This window comes from Orcinus orca, chromosome 6 (assembly GCF_937001465.1).
Source record: "Orcinus orca chromosome 6, mOrcOrc1.1, whole genome shotgun sequence".
In the NCBI taxonomy this organism is placed as follows: domain Eukaryota; kingdom Metazoa; phylum Chordata; class Mammalia; order Artiodactyla; family Delphinidae; genus Orcinus; species Orcinus orca.
Genome location: NC_064564.1, coordinates 114909540 through 114929216, shown reverse-complemented (window position 1 = coordinate 114929216; position 19677 = coordinate 114909540). Strand labels below are relative to the sequence as shown.

The window sequence follows — 19677 nt, the reverse complement described above, 5'->3', positions numbered from 1 at the left end:
GCAGGGCTGTGGGGGGCAGGGCTGTGGGGAGCAACCGGCAGGCTGGCGAGATTCACGCATTGTGTGCCAGGGTACCTTGGCCCCCGTCCCCCTCCCACATGGACACCATCCAGCTGAGGGCAGTGCTTCAGGCTGATGAGTCAGATCTCAGTTCTCCCTACAGCTGGTCATCTGGGGAGGGTAAAAAATACTGATGTCGAGGCCTCACCTTTACTGAGTTGGGGGTAGAACCTGGGCCTCGGTATTTTATAAAGCCCCCCAGGAGATCCTACTGCCCAGCCAGGGTGGAGAGGTACTAGTTCAGAGATTAGGAGGCCAGTTTCTTAGAAAAACCACTAGGTTGGGTCAGCAGAGGTCTGGAGAAAGACCACAGGGTCACTCCCTACCCTTCACGTGGACGAAGCTGACCGCCTGCACTCGGTCCACTCTGTTCTCGGCCCAGCACACGTAGGTCCCGCTGTCCTCTCTGGTGACTGCCATCCGCTGCAGTGTGCTGCCCCCGTTCTGCTCGGTCACTCCCTCTGTGGCAGAGAAAGAGATGCCCCAGGGGGCTCTGGGTGCCAGGGACCTCCTGCCCTGAACACTTAACTCAGGCCTCGGTATCCAGCAGGTGCTTCATAAAGGCACAAAGCGTCCCCTCCCTGCTGGAAGCCTAAGCAAGTGGGATGCTATCGTGGCAGGCACAGGATCAGGTGATGAGGGTGAGGTTGAAGACCTGCCTTTTCTCATTTTCAAGTCCACACCGCGAGTATGGTGAGTGGCCAAGAGTAGGTCTTCGGGGGCCTATTAACATGTGGCACTTATAGAGATATTGTCATGCGTTACATATAGATGGATGCTATATTTTTTAATTAATTTTTAGGGGGGCTGTACCACACTGCATGAGGGATCTTATTTCCCTGACCAGGAATTGAACCCGTGCCCCCTGCAGTGGAAGCGCAGACTCTTAACCACTGGACCTCCAGGGAAGTCCCGAGATAGATGCTCTTAACAGCCTTTGTTTTCCCTGTAATCCTTAGACAGTGCCCCTCCACCAGGAATAAGGACACGTGCTACACCGACGGGGCATTTACTTGGGCGAGGCCTTGCCAGGCGAGCCTCCTACATTAAATCGTTCCACCCTCAGGACCCCTGTTATCTCTATTTCAAGATGAAGAGCTGGGCTCAGAGAGGCTGAATCTCTCTCCTGATCTCTCCGCCCAGGAAGCAGTGAGGTTGAGGCAAAGCCTTCTGCACAGGTGTGCAAAGGTGGAGCACTTGTTTCCCAGCACCTGGACTTGGGTACAGGAGGATGTGAAAACATCACTTTGCAGCGGAGGAGACTTAGCAACTCATCCATTCGGCAGACGTTTATTGAGTACCACAGGGCCTGTGCAGGCCTTGGACCTCCCTAAACGTCACTGGGGACCCAGGTGAGAGGAGAGAGCCCCCCATGAATGGAGTGTGTTGAGGGGCCCACAATGGGAGCAGCAGCGCTAGGCTGGAGCACAGGCCCCTCTCCCGGCCCTGAGGTCTCCAGGGTTGAGTCTTTTTCGCAGGTGGCTTCTTGCTGGGTCTGACGTGTGACTGGTCACATAGGGCCACATGTGTGTTTGCCCTGTGCCCCAACGCAGGGCCAAGTCTGGAGACCCAGAACCCACAGGCTGACTGGTACCGTCTTCCTCTTCACCGGGTTGGGTCACCCCACCCCGCCCACCCTCTTCAACCTCCCAGCGTCCTGGGTCTCTGTCCCACCCGCCCCCAGCAGGCCCAGACCTGTGACCGGGTGGTTGTTGACAGTCCAGCCTATTCGGGGCGTAGGGCTGCCACGGGCCGCACAGTGAAGCCACAGCCTGTCCCCGAGGTTCAGGCTGCGGTCCCCAGGCAGGCTGGTGAAGACAGGCGGTGCCAAGATGGCGAGGTGCATGCGGCGGCGGGCGCGGCCCACGGCATTCTCGGCAGTGCAGGTGTAGGTGCCAGCGTCCTGGCTCTGTGGGCAAAGGGAGGGGTCAGCCTGATAACCGCCCCACCCCAACATGGGCCAGAATGCCCCCGCGGACCTGCTCCCTGGCAGGTTCCCATGGACCATCCAGCCCAGAGAGGCAAAGTGACTTGCCCAAGGTCACACAGCTAGCAAACAGCTCGGCTTCACCACTGCACCTCCCTGCAGCCTTCCTATGGCTATGCGCTTTGATGAAATACAATTTATATTTTAAGGCAGGACAAGAAAAACTAAACATGAAATTCTCTGTCTTTCTGGGCCTCCTCCTTCCATCCCTAACGTGCGGTGTGTATCTGCATTACACATTAACCAGAGCTCCTCAAGGACGGTGTGCCTGCTCAGCTGTAAAGATCTTTTTTTCTTTCCTTTCCTCTGACGCTAGCAATGTAACTTCCTAAAAGAATAGCGTTCCTTCCCAGCTCTGTATGGGGTCATGGTGACTCGCTGTTCACTTTGTACCTGCTTACCCGGACTGTGTGTCTTTGGTGAACTTTATGTGAAAGACGAGTATGTCATTTTGATGTATGATTCTTCGTCTTGAAAATGTATGTGACCATGCCTTTATTTCTAACAGGTCTCCCCGGTTATAATCCTCAGCTTGGCTCCAAAAAATTCCTTTTTTCCTTCTTAATTTGACTGTTAATTGAATTTTCAGCCTTCATAATCTAAGCCTGACCACACGTTTGTAAGAGTCACCAATTACTAAGCACCTCCTATGTGCTCAGCGGAACCTGCACTCCGCTCACCTGTGCTCACCTCATCCATCATCCCCGAGGGGGGCCCTGCTTTCGGTGCCTTCTCCGAGAGGAGAAGTTCTGTGGTGCATCCCAGCAGGGCTGGTGCACTCACCACTGCACATCTGGCTCCCCGTGGGGCAGGATCCCCACCCCCATGGCCCCCTCGAGATGTGCCCACCCAGCAGCCACCCATCCATCTGGACAGCGACTTCTTTTGTAATTACAGAACATGATGAGTACTGATGGGGGAAGGGAGCCGGGGTCCCACCCATGCCTGTAGCTCAGGTTAAGAACATTTGAGGCAGTTTGGGGACACAAAGTCATCGCCACGCTCCCCCCTCCCTCTCTTCCAGGGCTCCTTCCCTCTCCCAGGGACTAGCCATAGAGGTCCTGATTCAAATCTTGATTCTGCCTCTTGGCAATAGCATGTCTTCAAAACCTGGGTACACTCTGAACCTCGGTTTCCTCATCTGTAGCTAAGGTGATAACACCTACTTCCCCAGGTTCCAGGGTTAAGAAGCTGCACAGCATTCAGCACAGAGCATGACACACAGCGTGTGCTCAGCACAGAGCATGACACACAGCGTGTGCTCAGCACAGAGCATGACACACAGCGGGTGCTCAGCACAGAGCATGGCACACAGGGGGTGCTCAGCAGGTGTTTGCCGCTCCTGCTGTTACTATTATTCCCCTCTGCTCCCTGGGGCCAGGCCCTCACCTCTGAGTTCTTCACCAGCAGCTCCCCGGAAGGCTGGATGGTGAACTTCCCCTCAGCTCCAGACACAGGCTGGCCGTCCTTTTCCCAGGTGATGTCGGGCTCAGGACTGCCGCTGGCCGTGCAGGGCAAGAGGGCGTGGGAGCCTTCAGTGGCGGACAGGTCGGGAAGGCCAGCCTCGATCACAGGCGGGACTGTGGGGATAGGGAGGTCCCCTCGGTGACTGGGCCGGGCTGGGGTGGGCTGGGGTGGGCCATCCCTGCCCCAGTGCCCTTGGCACTTGACACACCCTCAGCCCCTTCCTCCATCCCTGTCTGCTGCCCCCACCGGCCCCGTGGTCTGGATAACCTGGGGACTCTCTGGAGCTTGGTGAAGAAGCTGTGACAGAGTGACCCATTCACCCACATGCACACACAGTGACTAAAGGGACGGAAATGGCTGTTGCTACTGGAAAGCCAAAATGAACGAAGAATGACCAGACTAGTTTCCCAGGAGGGGCCAGAGGAGGCAGAGGGGACCCTGGAGTTACCGTCTGAAGCCAGACCTTGGGTGCAAAATGGGAGCCGTTTTTTTCTTGAATTCCTTCTAGAACCACAAGCCGTGCTGGAGTAGGGGTGGACGTGGGGACATGCCCCGCCCGGGACCAGGGCTGGGCAGAGAAGGGAGGGGCTCTCAGGAGCCTCAAAGCCCCTAGCTCGCTGGGGTCCACTTCAGACCCACCCACACCCCCGGGGCCCACCTTGCACCACCAGCCGAGTCTTCCCCAGGGCACTGCCTGCGCTGTTCTGGGCGACGCAGAAATAGTTCCCAGCATCCTCTGGGCTGACATGGATGATCCGCAGCTGTCCACTGGTTAGGACCTGGGTCCTCACCCCTGGGTTTGGCGGGAAGGAATCGGGGGCTGGTCGCTGGGGCGACAGGACCCCCGAGGAGGGCAGGAAGGCTGCTTGGGCTGTCCTGTCTGACCGGCCAAGTGACCTGCTGTGGCCACAGGGTGACGAGGGGGCAGAGCGAGCACGGGAGCCGGACCCAAACTCCCAGCCCAGCCACCGAGTGCTCAGGCAGAATCAAGGGCTCTGGGGTGGTGAGGGGAGACGGGAGGGCAGGAGGTGAAGCGGGGGCGGGAAGGAGGACCGCAGGTTCATACCGTCATCCTCCCACCCACGCTGGCTGCCAAGGAGACTCACCTGCAGGGACGGTGAGCCCCTCCTTCTGCCAGGTGATGCTCGGCCGGGGGATGCCCGAGGCCTCGCAGGGCAGCAGCACCTCCTCCTCTGCCACCGCCCAGACCACACTGGGTAGTGGCTTTACCACGGGGGAGGCTGCAAAGGAACAGGGCTGCAGAGGTCCCTGGGGACACCGTTAACACCCAGGCCTCTCCAACCAGGGGCCGTCTGAGCACCAGAGAGAGAGGCTGCTACAGGGAACAAGGGGTTCCAGAAACGTCGGAAAGGAGGGCACAGGTGGGCTATTTCTTTTCTCCCAAAGAATCCTCTAGCCCTCTGCCAGCTTCCCTGCCCCAAGAGCCATGGCTGTCTGCCCTCGGGGACGCTTACCTTGCACGGTGAGGACCACGTGCTTGTGGGCCACGCCGGCGGAGCTGCGGGCCGTGCAGGTGTATCTGCTGGCATGGATGGGGAGGGCCTGCCTGATCTCCAGGGCACCTGTGGACGGGAACAGGGCACAGAGAGGGGTGAGGGGGCCTGGGACAGATGTCCCAGGGGTGGAGCCGGCAGGGCTCTTACACACCCAACCCTGGTGTCTCTGTTACAGGCCACTCAATCTGCCTCCCTGCCCATTTGTAAGCAGCACGGGGGAACCTGGGCCTGCCTCTGCTCCCTGCTCAGACCATTACCGTAGGCAAGTCCCTTCTGCTCTCTGGTACTTCTAGTCTCTGGGCCAGGTGTACAATGAGGAATCAGACAGGATGCTCTCTAGACCTTTCTGGCTGTGATGTGCCAGGATCTGCCACTACCCGGCCTGGAATCCCTGGACTGCCCGCGCGTGGTTCCACGGGCCCTCACCCTGCTATCCTTGCTGCACTCTGCTCAAAACTTGCCTCTTCCAGGAAGCCTCCCCGGATTGCTGCCTCCTCTGTCCTCCCTTTGCCTTCTCTCCCTCAGCCTTGGCTGCTCAATGAATACCATTTTAACCTTCCCAGACCACAGGCTGCAAGTCAGGTAAGGTGGTTTCTAAACCATCCCCCGTGGACCCCTGAGGGCCTGCTGAGGGGGCAAAGGGAGCGAGGCCCACCTGACTCTGGACCACCCCACAGCCCCCATCCCAGCCTCAGATGGAACCAGAACCTAGCTTCTCTCACGTGTTGGGCTTTCCCATAACCACTTGTCAGAGGAAGTGTTCTATTGCTTTGGAAGAGTTTGAAAACCACAGATCCGGCCAGTGGTTCACAGACTTTAGGATTTCACTAACCAACCAACTAAAAAATACATTTAATTTAGAGAATCCCCATAAAGTTGCCAGCTTTTTATTTTAACAAGCAAAGACACTTAAAAAATTACCATGTACTATCACCTTAATCTCATAAAAGAAAGGCTCTCTCAACACCAAATTATTAAGAAAAGCATTATTTCAGAATAAAGGCCAATCCTTCTAATGAGCTAAAACTAGCTTTATGAAAACTCTCACGTCGCTATTATTTTTCTCATTCTGCCATAAGGAGCACCAACTTACCAACTAGCATCAGGGACTGACTGATGGATATCAATACTCTAGTGCGTGGACGGGGACACTGAGGCCTGGGGGGTGGGGCGCGAGGGGGTTCTCCCAGGTCACACAGTGAGCGAATGGCAGAGCCAGGCCAGAACTTTCCATCTTCTCAACCACCAGGCCCCAGCGGGCTGCTTTCACAGCCTCCGCCCGACGCCCCTTAGTGTCCCCTCAGCAGCAGGTCCACGTGGCTCACCCTTACTTACCCGAAGGTGACACACGGTAGCCGTTCCCCCGCAACCCCAGCTGGGTGCCTGCTTTGCTCCAGGACACAACTGGGGCTGGCACCCCTGTGCTGTGGCACGTGAGGACCACAGACGCCATCATGGTCACGGTGAAGTCTGTCTGGTCGTCGGCAATGGTGGGAGGCACTGAAACGCAAGGCAAGGCTTGAGGCCCTGCTGAGGTCCCCTGGGGAACACACAGCCACGGGGCCAGGTGGACGAGGAGGATAAACAGACTACGACACAAGGTGACATCAGTGACGAAGCTCCGGGGAGGGAGGTGCGGCAGCCACATTTCCTCACTCGGATGTGTTCTGCTGGGCGTGTGGGATAGTTATGAACTGCTTTCTATAGATACCAGCCAGGTATCTCAGGGAGCGTTTCACAAGACAAGTGGGCTTGGTGGGGGTACAGAGTGAGGGAGGCCAGAGAAGTTCTCTGGGGTGTGCGGCATTTAACCTGAGATTTGAAGGAAGAGCAGATATTGCTTGGGTGAAGGGAAAAGTGTTCAGCAGAGGGAACAGCATGTGCAAAGGCCCCGAGGTAAGGAACAAAAAGTTGAGAGGCATGAATGCAACCCAGAGTGAGGCAGGCCATGGGGTGAGCTGAACCTGGGGGGTCAGCAGGGCTGACCTTCTGGGCCCAGGTGACACCATGCATTCTATCCTGAGGGTGGTGGGCAGCCATGGTGGGAGGGATTTTAACTGGGGTGATGACAAGGTCAGATTTGGGTTCAGTACATTCTGGACTTGGGAGAGGCCTCGCCTACGAGCTCCCACAGGCCAGGAACTGTGCTGGAGTTGGGTTATGTCAGTGTGGGAGGGCAGGATCAGAGAGGGCTTCCTGGAGGCGGTGACCCGGGAAGCACAGAAAGGCTCAGAGGGAAGCCGTGCAGGTCCCTGGAGGCAGAGAGAGCGCCCAGGAGAGGGAGGCACTGTCCCCATCCCGGCCTCCTCATCTGCCCTCGCTGTGAACAGTCACTCCTGAGTGTGAACTCACCGTGAACCGTCACCCAGTAGAGCCTGTGGGCCTCGCCCAGTTCATTGCTCGCCACACACTCAAACTGGGCTGAATCCTGAGGGCTGGGGGCTGTGAGGAGCAAGGCGTTGGAGGGCAGGAGCCTGGACAGACAGACGGACGGTTGTCTGCTAAGTGACTGGCCAGGCTGACCTGAAACCAGCCAGCGTGGCCTCCCTACCCGGGGAATTTGGAGGCGAGGGATGTGTTTCATGACTATTTTCCCTTCCTGTAACCGGCCCTCAGCCTCGACTCTAGAAGTTTCTCCTAGAATTTTCTACCTCCCAAGGTCTACCTGTTCAGTTTGTGGGCAATTTTAATGTTTGCCTCTGGGTTTCTCCATAATCCTAAAAATGTCCTACAGTCACCACCTATGATAACTTCTGCAGTAGTAACCACATCCAAAGCCCTGATCAGAACTGCTCGTGTTCACTGAACACCTGCTTAGTCACAAAGCTCCACGATGAGCTGGCACCTAACACAACACATATCTGGTGAATTAATTGGTGAACTGACCTCTTAATACTCCCAGGGGTCATTTCAGGGTCAGCTGCATTTGAGAAACGGGGAGACCGAGGCTCCTGCAGGAGCCATGGGTCCAGGCTCAACCGGCATGAACTTGGGCTTCTACGTGGGTTCTTAAATAGTGACTAAAGTGGTTGCAAAGGCCATATATTTTCCATTTCGCTGTATGTCCCAAATGTCCCCACCTCCGACCACGTATCTTAGTGTAAAGACCCTCCTGGCCCCTTGAAGTCAGGACACAAGTTCTGGTGCTGGCTTTGGTGAGACCCGAGAGCGCCCCTGCCTCAGTTCTGGCCTGGCTCCCCTTCTCTGAGACAGGCACGCCCTTCCCCACCCCAGGCATCTCATGACGCTCCCAGAAGGACCAGCTCAGTACCGGTAGGCTCCCTGCTGCAGGCGGAAGTCCAGCTTCTGTCCATCCTTCCACCAGACCACAAGGGGCTTGGGAGAGCCTCTGGCCTCACAGGGCAGTGAGGCGGCGGTGTCAGCAGTCAGGGTCAGGTTGGAGGGGCCGGGGGTGATGGCTGGAGGCTCTGGGGAGAGAACAGTGATCAGGAGACGGGGTGTGGGGTGGGGGCAGGGCGGGGGTCTCTAAGGTAAAGCCCAGGAGCAGGAGATACTCCAACCACCTTCAGCCCATCCCCGAGGAAGCAGGAGCGAGGAGGCAGGAGAAACTCCCCGAGCGGATCTTCCAACGGGTTCCCAAAGCTGGGGCGATGGGGCCTTTGACCACCCCTGAGGCTGGCATCCCCCTAACTACACCTCCTTGAATGGGGCCTCCAGGGCGCAACTCCCCGGCAGCCCCACCCGAGGCCAGGGCCCAGCAGCACAGCCTCCACCGAGGTGATCAATGGGATGGAAGAGCAGATCAGAGCACCTGGCTCAGTGATTCTGAGTGTTCTACAGCTCGTGCATGTTTTCTCATGCAGTAGAATAGCATAGTAGTAAGTGTATATAAGGTATGCATAAAGATAAATATGCATCTTTTTTTTTTTTTTTTTTTTTTTTTTTTGCGGTACGCGGGCCTCTCACTGTTGTGGCCTCTCCCGTTGTGGAGCACAGGCTCCGGACGCGCAGGCTCAGCGGCCATGGCTCACGGGCCCAGCCGCTCCGCGGCATGTGGGATCCTCCCAGACAGGGGCACGAACCTGTGTCCCCTGCATCGGCAGGCGGACCCTCAACCACTGCGCCACCAGGGAAGCCCCAATATGCATCTTTGAGTGTACACGCTCAAAACTTTTTATTAATAGGATTCATGGTCAAAAATATTTGGAGATCGTTGCTCCTGGCTCCTGACAGCTAAGATGAACCAGAAACTAAGCAGGACCCGGTCCAGACAGGGGGTGGATGCTGAAGGCAAAAGAAACACACCTTCCCTCCTCTACCTACCGAAGACCCGGAGGTCGCGGCCCTGCCGATCGGAACCTGCGGCGTTGGACGCCAGGCAGAGGTAGTGGCCGGCATCCTGGGCGAGGACTGGCTGGATCCTCAGGGAACCCTCAGGCAGAACCTGAAACCTGGAACACAGGGAGGGGTTGCCATGGATACCGGCAGACCAGCAAGTCCCTGGGGAGGAGCTGGACCCCTAGTAGTGTCTCCAGCGAGACCCTCCCCTTGGTCCCTGGCTTTCTGAGCGAGAGGATGCTGACTCAGGAGTCCTGCATCTGTGAAGCCAAGGTCGGTGGGGGGGTGGGGCGTGGGGCCACAGCCTTGGGCAGTAACCTGCGCCACAACCCAGCATCAGAAAGGGTGAGAGGGGCTGCTTCGGGCCTCCCATGCTCCCACCTGGGCCCAGCCTCCCCCCAAGCGCCAGAGGGCAGTGGTACCCCAACCCTTTCTGAGAACAGCCCCTCAATTAGGTCGGAAAACTGCCCTTTCCCAGGGGCCATGTCTGTACTGTGTGACCCCACCCCTGGCCACAGCCGGTTGGACGGGGGATGGACACATCATGCAGGCTGAGCCAATGGAATTCTCTGCCCTGGGAATTTGGAACTGGGATTCACAGACAGCTCACCAGGGTCTGCAGGTTGTGTGAACACAGCAGCTATAACTCGGCTGGGGGTGGGGGGGGGCGGGGGGAGGTGTGTGTGGGGAGCCGTTCTGCCACGTTCTTAGAGAAAGAAGGTGTAGAAAATTGGTCTGAGAGAGAGAGAGGCATGAAGCCCTCACACACAGAAACAGACTAGCCACCAAGAGTCAAAACTAGACAGACAGACAGACAGACAGCCACCAGGGGTTCTCACGCCCTTAACGAATGGGCATGTATGTCCTTGGGTTCTGAGAAGGCCCATGTCCTTTCTGCTCCAACTGCCCAGGTGGGCTTCCGTTTACAACCCATAAAGAGGTACCTGAGCCCCTCCCTGATGCCCTCCCCTACCAGCTCCCACCTGGGGCTCTCAGGATCCAGAGGGATGCCGTCCTTCCGCCAGTTCACAAGGGGCGGGGGGGCACCGTCTGCCTGGCAGGACAGCAGAGCCGTCTGGTTCACGGAGGCGTTCACTGCAGGTGGTCCCGGCCGGATGGTGGGCACCGCTGGAGGAGAGGCACAGAGGGGGCGGGTGCTGGGACCCTGTCGCTCTCAGGGAGGGGGGGCAGGGCGGGTGGGGTGGGGCCACTCACTGTGGACCTCCACGTGGAAGGCCACACTGGTGCTGCCTGCAGCATTGCGGGCTGTGCAGCTGTAGTTGCCACTGTCGGCCGTGCTCAGGGCCTGCAGCTGGAGGAACCTGCCCTGCTCTGGGAACTGGGTGTGGGCATCTGCCTGTAGAGACCCCCAGGGTGGAGAGACCCTCATCAGCGCTGGGCTGGGCCAGGCCAGCCCCCCACGCACCAAGACCAAGGAACCAGCGGGGCTTGACAGTGGTCTCTGCCCCATTCATTCTGGGCCGGCCTGCAGCCCCTGAACTGATGCCCAGCTGAGGACTTTCTGGGGAAATAGGCTCCTTTGGGAGGGAAAGAGCATCTTCCCTGGAGCTCTGCCTGTCGGGCATGTTGCAGGGGGGACCCATGCTCACACTAGGAGCTGGAGCTTCCACCAGATCTACAATCCTTGGGTCCAAAGCAGCAAATTGGCCCCATTTCAGGGGTGAGCGCACAGAACCGCAGTAACTGGCCCCAAGCCACACAGCCACTAAGCACAGCTCAAAGGTACAGCACAGATGTGCATCAGAAGCCCTGGGGTGCAAATCTTAGCCTTGCCTCGGTGTCCCCATCCACAGTATGGGGGTGACAATAGTAACAGGGGTGGAAAACGTCAGGAGAGCAGGTATGCAAAGGGCCGGCCCAGAATAGGCCCTCGGCACCTGGGATCGAGTCTGGTCAGGGTCTGGGGCCTGAGAGGAACAGAAAGCGGTGCCCCTGGGTCCCCAGCCTGGCACCCACCTGCAGCAGGATGCCATCACGGTGCCACTCGATCTCCGGTGCGGGATCTGCCTCCACAGAGCACTCTAGAACCAGCTGTCCCGGGGCCAGGCCAACCACACCGCGGGGGCCTTGGGGCCCAATGACATTTGGGGGGGCTGGTGAGGTGGGTAGGGAGGACATGAGAGAGGGACCCACCCCTGCAGGTCCCATCCTGCCTCCCTCTCCTGCCCCCACTCTGGTAGCCCCCTACCTTGAACTCTGACCCGGAAGCTCTTCTCGATTTCACCAGCAGGGCTGTGGGCCAGGCAAGTGTACAGCCCAGCGTCACCCACCTGGGGATGGGGCAGGGTGAGCAGCTACCTCCGGCCCCACCCTGCCCACCTCCTGATCTGGTTTCCCTCCTACACAGCTGAGGACCCAGGATTTAGCCTCAGGCCTGCTGAGTCAGCCATCCTGCCTTTCCCACCAACCCCTTCTCCTCTCTGGGATGTTTCTTCCCTATTACTGGCTCACCCTTGCTTTAGGGCTAGGGCAGAGTCTGCCTCCTCCAGGGAGTCCCCCTTGACTATACCAGTTCTTTTCTGGTGGGGTTAGGGATTTATCTGGTTTCTGCATCAGCCTTGGGTCTGACCTGACTGGGAGCTCCCAAGGGCATGGCCCGGGGCCGGGGTGGGGGGTCCTCTTCACATCCTCATACCCCAAATAAAAGTGGAGCTTGGGCAAACCCTGCCAAGTGCCACTGGGTCCCTCCCCTCCTCTCCCCAGCTTCATGCCACAGCAGGCGGGGCAGCAGCACCTGCACACCCTCCACCCGGAGCCCCCGCCCGGCCCTCTTGCTGTCCTTCGGCCTGTTCAGGGCCTGCCCATCCTTGTGCCACGTGATGCTGGGTTGGGGGGTGCCCCGGGCATCGCAGAGGAGCTCCAAGGGGGTGCCGGGGGTCAGCAACAGCTCTGCAGGCTGGCCTGAGTCCTCGATGTGGGGGGGATCTGCAAGACACCCCGCCCTGGGTCAGCCATGGGGGCCATGCCCAGAACACTAGGATGTGGGGTTCATTCCCCTCCCCCACCATCCAAATGCTGACAGTACATGGGCCTGCAAACAGCAGGCTGGTGATTGTGTTGGAGGGTCCTAAACACGTTGGGCCCATCTGCCTGGGACAATGATTTGCGCTTAAAAACCAACAAGGAGGGCTTCCCTGGTGGTGCAGTGGTTGAGAGTCGCCTGCCGATGCAGGGGACACGGGTTCATGCCCCGGTCCGGAAGGATCCCACATGCCGCGGAGCGGCTGGGCCCGTGAGCCATGGCCGCTGAGCCTGTGCATCCGGAGCCTGTGCTCCGCAACGGGAGAGGCCACAACAGTGAGAGGCCCGCGTACCGCAAAAAACAAAAAACAAAACAAAAAAAACAACAAGGATACAGTATGGAGGGAAACGCATCTTTCCAGTAGGGCACACTTGCAAAATCTTGTGCTTCAGACTTAGAGCCCCAAGATTTCGATGGCTTTGTTCCTGCTTTACAAGCTTCCAAGGACAAGACAGAGGGGCACAGCCCCAGGAGAAGGAAGCGTCCTGGCCCCCAGCCCCTGCAGCCAGGTCGGCGAGGCCTGCTCCCTAAGCCCCAAGCCTCCAGGGTGCTCACCTCTCTCACCGCCTCCATCGCCCCCGAGGGCCCCCGTCCCGTCCCTGGCCCAGAGAAGCTGGCGCTGGGGGCAGGTGACCCACCCATCACCGTCAGCCGGAAATGCCTCCTCGCTTCCCCTGCCTCGCTCACGGCCACGCAGGAGTAGATCCCTGAGTCGCCAACTCCCGCTGTCTCCAGCTGTAGGCCAGGCCCCTGTTCCAGGCTCCGGGGCAAAAAGGGTTCCCCATCCTTCATCCACAAAACGAGGGGCGGGGGGCTGCCCCGGGCTTCACAGGGGAGGACCACCGGGGAGCCACGGACCACCGCCACGTCATTCTGGAACTCGACCGGCTCCAGGACAGGGGGCACTGCACAGGGCAAAAGAGTGGGCACGAGCCAACTTATCCAATGCCAGGTGGCCCTCGTCTCTGGACTTTGCACAGACTGTAACTATGGGCCAGAATGCCCTTCTCCTGGACTATTCCTTCTCATCTTCAGTCCTCAGCTTAGACCTCACCTCCTCCAGGAAGCCTTCCCTGAATGCCCGAGGCCAGGTGAGGTGCCCTCCTCTGTGCTCCTGTGGCACCCTGTCCTTACCCTGGTATCACTAGTTGCGTGGAATTTTAATTTTACAGAGCTGTTTCCCTCACCGACTTCCTGGTGTCAGGGCTACCTCTGCTCACTGCCATATTCCAGTGCCTGGCAAGGCCCTGGCACACTAGTGTCCAACAACTACTTGTGAGATCAATGAATGAGTGACCGAATGAATCAGAGACTGAGTATTTGCCCTGCCCTGACATCCCTGAGGGCCAACCCTTGGTTTCACCCAGATGGGCAGAGGGGAGGGGACGAGAGCCTTGATTCTCGCCCCTAAGGCCGAAGGACCCGCTAACCCACTCCCCTGCTCCTTACCGTGCACCTGCAAGGTAAAGTTCCTGTCAGCCACGCCCGCTGGGCTCGAAGCCACACAGGTGAAGATGCCGGAATCTGCCAGCTGCACCTGGGAAATCCTGAAGCCCGAGAGCAAAGGGTGGGGGATGAGAGAGAGAGAGTGAGAGAGAGAGAGACAGGAAGAAAGAGAGAGGGGAGGGAGAGGGGGGAAGAGGGGGGGAGAGGGGGGAGGGGAGAGGGGGGAGGGGAGAGGGGGAGGGGGGAGAGGGGGGAGAGGGAGAGGGGGAGAGGGAGGAGAGGGAGGGGGGGAGAGGGAGAGAGACAGGGAGAGAGAGACAGGGAGAGAGAGAGAGGGAGAGAGAAGGGGAGAGAGGGAGAGAGAAGGAGAGAGAGGGAGAGAGAAGGAGAGAGAGGGAGAGAGAGGGAGAGAGAGAGAGAGAGAGAGAGAAGGAGAGAGAGGGAGAGAGAGAGAAGCAGAGAGAAGGGGAGAGAGGGAGAGTCCCCACCTCACCCCCTACCCCTGCTGCCTTCTCTGCCCACCTCACTCTGCAGCCAGACTTCCTGCTTCCCAAATTCTGGAAGCTCCACTGGCCCACCCCCGGACAGCCTGTACTCCCACCCCCTTCTTCTAGACAATTCCTCTCAGTTTTCAGGACTCGCCAGACTCGTCTCTACTCACTGTCTCCACTGCCTGAACCCTCACTGTCTCTCAAACCCCCTTTTGCCCCGACCACTCCTCCTGAGCCGCCCTTGTCAACGTCCCCAGTGACCCTGAAATGTCTGTTATAACCACCCTAATGCTGGCAGCCCAGGCTCAGTCCACACTCACTTCCTGGGGCCCGCAGCCCATCCTGGCTTCCAACACCACCTGTTCACTGACAATCTCCAAACATCTACCTCCTAAACTCCTGACAGGAGTATCAAATGCCTGGTTTCCATCTTCCCTGTATGTCCAAGAACCTCTCCAACCAACAGGTTGGAACAGAACACCGGTCTCACCCCTCAACTTGCCCCTCCCACTGTGGACCCATCTCAGAAAACAGACTTCAGCCTTCCGGGTTCCCAGATAGAGACCCCAGAGCCCTGCTCAACCCCTCCCCGTCTCTCCGCACTTCCACCACGTGGCTCTGATCCAGGCCCCACCACGTCTCACCTGGCTTGTGGCCGCAGCCCTAAAATGCCCTCCCACTCTGCCCTTGGCCCTACAGTCTGCTGTCCACACTGCAGCCAGAAGGATCGTCTAAAAACCTAAGTCACAACCGCAAAGAAATGAAAGTAGAAGCTCAAACAGATAAGCCAACACCCATGTTCACAGCAGCATTATTCACAGCTGCTAAAATGTGGAAGCAAACCAAGTGTCCTCGATGGGTGAAAGGATAACGTGTTCTACACATACCAGGCGATATTATTCAGCCTTAAAAATTAGGACGGAAAATTTGACACATGGTACAACATGGATGAAATCATGATGCTGCGTGAAATAAACCAGTCACAGAAGGACAACGATTGCATGATTCCACTTACCTGAGGTACTCAGAATAAGGCAGGTTCACAGACAGAAAGTACAGTGCTGGGTGCCAGGGGCTGGGGAGCAGGGTGGGGAATTAGTGTTCGATGGGGCAGAGTTTCCGTTTGGGGAGATGAAAAGGTCTGGAGATGGTGAAGGTTGCACAACGATGTGAATGTACTTAATGCCCCTGAACAGTACACTTAAAAATGGCTAAAATGGTAAATTTTCTATTATGTGTATTTTACCACATACACAAAATTTAAGTCACGTCATGATGTGACTTCTCTGTTGAAAACCCTCTCAGGGCTTCCCTTCTCTCCTTAGGAAAGCCCAAGTCTTTTGAAGGACTTACGAGGCCCTGTGTCACCTGACATCCCCCTTCATAACCGACCCTCCAACTCTGTTTCGAGAACACACAGCCACACGCCCACCGCAGGGCCTTTGAACCTGCTCTTCCTGCCTGGAAGGAATGGAATTCTTTCTGCCATGGAATCCACTCACCTCCCCTTCTCATCGCCTTCCATCTCTGCTCAAGTGTCACCTCATCTGAGTGCCTACTGCTGGCCACCCTAAAATAGCACCCTCCACTGCCACCTCCCATCCCCTCACCCTACTTTATTCTTCTGAGCACACATCCCTTGTGACATGTCACTTTTATATCTCTTTCTTTTCCATTCCCCTCCCTCCCCAAAGCTGCAGGAGCAAAGGCTCCATCTTGCTCACTGCTCCAGCCCAGTACCTGGAACTGCACCTGGAACAGCAAGCACCCCGTTAAGTGCTGCTGAATGCATGAAGACGTTGCTCAGGCACTTTCTTCCAGGAAGCCTTCCCAGATTTCTTCTACCTGGGGCCAGGCTGACTTAGATGCCACCAGATGTCATCACCCGGATCTGTACCTCCCCCACTGGGCTGTGAAAGCCTGAGGGCAGAGGCCCCTTTCATCTCCTACTCTCGCCATCAAAAACCTCTGTATGTTTATGTTATTTTTAGTCTAAAAACCATTCAGACGTGCTTTTAAGCCCAAGCTGCCTGAAGAGTGTATCTGGGGCCTGCCGTCCGCTGGCTGGCGGGCAGGGGAGCCACTCCCTTACCTGAGGGTGCGGCCCGAGCCGTGGAGGTGGGTGCGCTGGGAGAGCGCGAGGGGCAGGCCATCCTTGAGCAGGGGAGCCGCTCCCTTACCTGAGGGTGCGGCCCGAGCCGTGGAGGTGGGTGCGCTGGGAGAGCGCGAGGGGCAGGCCATCCTTGAGCCAGTTCACGTGGATGCGCGGGGAGCCCCGGACAGGGCACGCCATGGTCACCAGCTCCCCAGGCCTGCTCACCAGGGTCCCTGCGCCCTCTGCGCCCTGCTCGATGGTGGGAGGCACTGGTGGGTGGGCAGAGAGGAAAAACGGGGGCAGTGAGGGGGCCTGGGCGGGGAGGCAGGCTCCTCTCAGGGAAGTCCCAGGAGGTGGCGCCGATACCTCGACTTCTGCCACGTGCAGCCATCGTGTGGCAATCATCACGTGGGTCTCAGGCCCGCGCCCCACCCAGGTGATGATGAAGCCCACTGCCTGGGGGTGTGGGTCTCTCCTTTATCCCGACTCCCCCACTGCGCCCCTGGGCTGTCGCAGTTGTGCCCCTAGTCTGAGGATGGGGCAGAGGCCCGGACAGGTCAGGCTGGCCTGGCTCACAGAGTGGGCACGGCTGGGGCTTCACCAGGGCTCCCGTATCCGGGCCCTGGCACCGCCCTCCAGGTGCCCCAGTGGAGGCCCCACGGCGGCCAGGCTGCTGCCGCCCTGGGACGGTGGGGCGGCCCGGCTCTCCTCGCCCCTCAGCTGCTCACCCAGCACGTTCATGGTGTGCAGCCTGGCGTCCTCACCGGCCGCGTTGTGGGCCACGCAGGTGTAGGCCCCCGAGTCCGAGGCCTTCAGGCCCTTTAGCACCAGGGAGCTGCCCTCCAGGTAGAACCTGCCCCGGGGAGGGAGAGCCGGGAGCAGGTGCGTGAGGGCCTGCAGGCTTGCCTCCCGGGGCGGGGAGGTCACAGGCTGGGTCTTACCGGAGGTGGGGGCCGGCGCCCTGGCCCAGCGGGCCACCGTCCTTCAACCAGGCCACGTCGGGTGGTGGCTGCCCGTCAGCCTCGCAGTCCAGCCGCAGCCCCTGCCCCTCCAGGACGCTGTGCTCCTGCGTGGCGCCCGAGCTCCGGATCCGGGGGGCCACTGTGGCAGAGTGGGTGTGGTGAGGCCCGGGGCAGTGGCTGGGGCTGGCATGGGGGTGGGACACGGGGGGCGCAGGGTGCAGACGTACCCAGCACGGCCACCACGAAGTCCTTGCGGGCCTCCGCCAGGGCATTCTCGGCCACACACGTGTAGGTGCCAGCCTGGTCTGGCTGCAAGTGACTCAGCTGGAGGCGGCCCCCCCGGGAGACCACACCACGTGCCACACTGCTTTCTGTGGGACGGAGGGGTGTGGCAGGACCTCACCTGCTCAGACCCACCGCCCCAGCTGCCACCACTGGGCCCAGACAGAGAAGTCTCGTGACTCCCTCAGGGGGCGCCTGACCCCCACACTCACAAGGCTGGAAAGACCCTGGGAACCTTGAATCACCCACCCCTTTCTTATGCTCATAGGGAAACTGAGGCCCAGACGTGGGCCCAGATGTGGGCAGGGCCTCTAGCCATTTACGTCACGGCCTTCCCCAGCCTGGACTCCTTTGATTGCTCTGGTCCTTACAACCAACCCCTCCCTACTTCCCTCACTGGGCACATTTCTTCCCAAGGGACCCCACTCCCTTTATTTTTTAATTTTTATTTATTTTTCTGGCCATGCCATGTGGCAGGCAGGATCCTAGTTCCCCGACCAGGGATCGAACCCGCGCCTCCTGCATTGGGAGCTCGGCATCTTAACCACTGGACAGTCAGGGAAGTGCCCCCCCACCGCCCCCTTTAGAGTCCAGGACTTGCTCCTCTTCCTGTGGACGCTCAGGCCCAGCCCTCATCTCCCACCCTCCTTCCAACCTTTCCCTCCCCGCACTGATCAAGGTGAACCAGCCACTCACTGACTCCAACGTAAGTCCAGTGTGGGGCTTCCCCTGGGCCTCTGCTCAAGCTGCACCCCTCCCCCAGCCTAGAATCTCTCCCCCTCGTGTTGTCCAGCAGCACCTCTGCCCCAAAGCCTTCTCTAACTGCACCAGTCCAGACTGGTCTGCCCTCCCCCAGATCCTCATCTGTCCAGCCAGTCTTTCAACACAAAATGTATTGAGCAACTACTACGTGTCCAACAGCGAGAGAGCTCGGGAATCAAAGATGAGTGAAACGTGGTCCCTGTCCTCAAGGAGTTCAAAATACATCAGAGACAGCGACACAGGTACAATCCTGTGTGCCCAGCCCTGTGAAACCCTGACGGAGCATGGAGAGACCAGGCCAGGCTTCTGGAGGAGGTGAGTCTCAGCTGAGACCTGAAGGTGAGTCTGAATCAGCCAGGTGAAAGTGGAGGTGGTCCGGGGAGCCTGGGATGAGCATTTCAGGGAGGAAACAGCGCGTGCCAAGAGCTGGAGCCGAGAGAGAACAGGGTCCACAGCAATTCCACTCCCAGGTATATATCAAAGAGGAAGGACAGCAAACGCCACACAAACACTTGTACACAAACGTTCACAGCACTCTATCCACCATAGCCAAAAGGTGGATACAACACAAATGTCCATCAGCTGGTGGACGGATAAACAGAACATGATATATCTACACAGTGGAACATTCAGCCACAAAAAAGAAAGAAAAAAATTAACTTAAAAAAGGAATGAAGAACTGACACATACTACAACACGGATGAACCTTGAAGACACTATGCTAAGTGGAAGGAGCCAGTCACAAGAGGTCACGTGTTGTATGATTCCACGTGTTATATGAATTGTCCAGAACAGGTAAGTCTATAGAGACAGAAAGTAGGTTAGTGGCTGCCTAAGGCCGGGGCGGCTGGGAGTGAAGGCGATGGGTAAGGGATTTCCCTTGGGGTGATAAAGATGTTCCAAAATGATAAACAACAAGGTTCTACTGTATAGCACAGGGAACTATATTCAATATCCTATGATAAACCATTATGGAAAAGACTATAAAAAGAACGAATATATGTAAAGCTGAATCACTTTGCTATACAGCAGAATTTACACAACACTGTAAATCAACTATACTTCAATTTTTTAAAAAAGAAAATATACAGTTGGAAAAAAAATGTTCCAAAGTTGATTGCGGGGATGGTCTGTGATCATACAAAAAAGAATTGATCTAGATGCTTTCATTGGGTAAATTGTAGAGTATGTGAATTACATCTCAATAAGGCTGTTATTGAGAGAGAGAAAGACAGAGACAGACAGACAGACATAGGCATATGCAAG

At 57.8% G+C, this 19677-nt stretch overlaps 1 protein-coding gene across 1 annotated transcript in view; it reads right to left on the bottom strand.

Annotated features, from left to right (window-relative positions):
- Positions 1-19677, bottom strand: part of HMCN2 (hemicentin 2) — a 151608-nt gene that overhangs the window by 19837 nt on the left and 112094 nt on the right. Inside the window, exons 63-83 of the mRNA XM_012532841.3 lie at positions 17595-17738; positions 17347-17506; positions 17134-17258; positions 16491-16674; positions 13823-13920; positions 13012-13278; positions 12086-12276; positions 11540-11621; positions 11308-11444; positions 10546-10687; positions 10314-10458; positions 9316-9443; positions 8303-8459; positions 7384-7505; positions 6367-6531; positions 4990-5097; positions 4621-4755; positions 4173-4307; positions 3437-3627; positions 1756-1969; positions 387-521 (exon numbers count right to left, since the gene is read on the bottom strand). Of these exons, the coding sequence (XP_012388295.2) occupies positions 387-521; positions 1756-1969; positions 3437-3627; positions 4173-4307; positions 4621-4755; positions 4990-5097; positions 6367-6531; positions 7384-7505; positions 8303-8459; positions 9316-9443; positions 10314-10458; positions 10546-10687; positions 11308-11444; positions 11540-11621; positions 12086-12276; positions 13012-13278; positions 13823-13920; positions 16491-16674; positions 17134-17258; positions 17347-17506; positions 17595-17738 (3165 nt within the window). The remainder of the gene's footprint in view (positions 1-386; positions 522-1755; positions 1970-3436; positions 3628-4172; positions 4308-4620; positions 4756-4989; positions 5098-6366; positions 6532-7383; positions 7506-8302; positions 8460-9315; positions 9444-10313; positions 10459-10545; positions 10688-11307; positions 11445-11539; positions 11622-12085; positions 12277-13011; positions 13279-13822; positions 13921-16490; positions 16675-17133; positions 17259-17346; positions 17507-17594; positions 17739-19677) is intronic.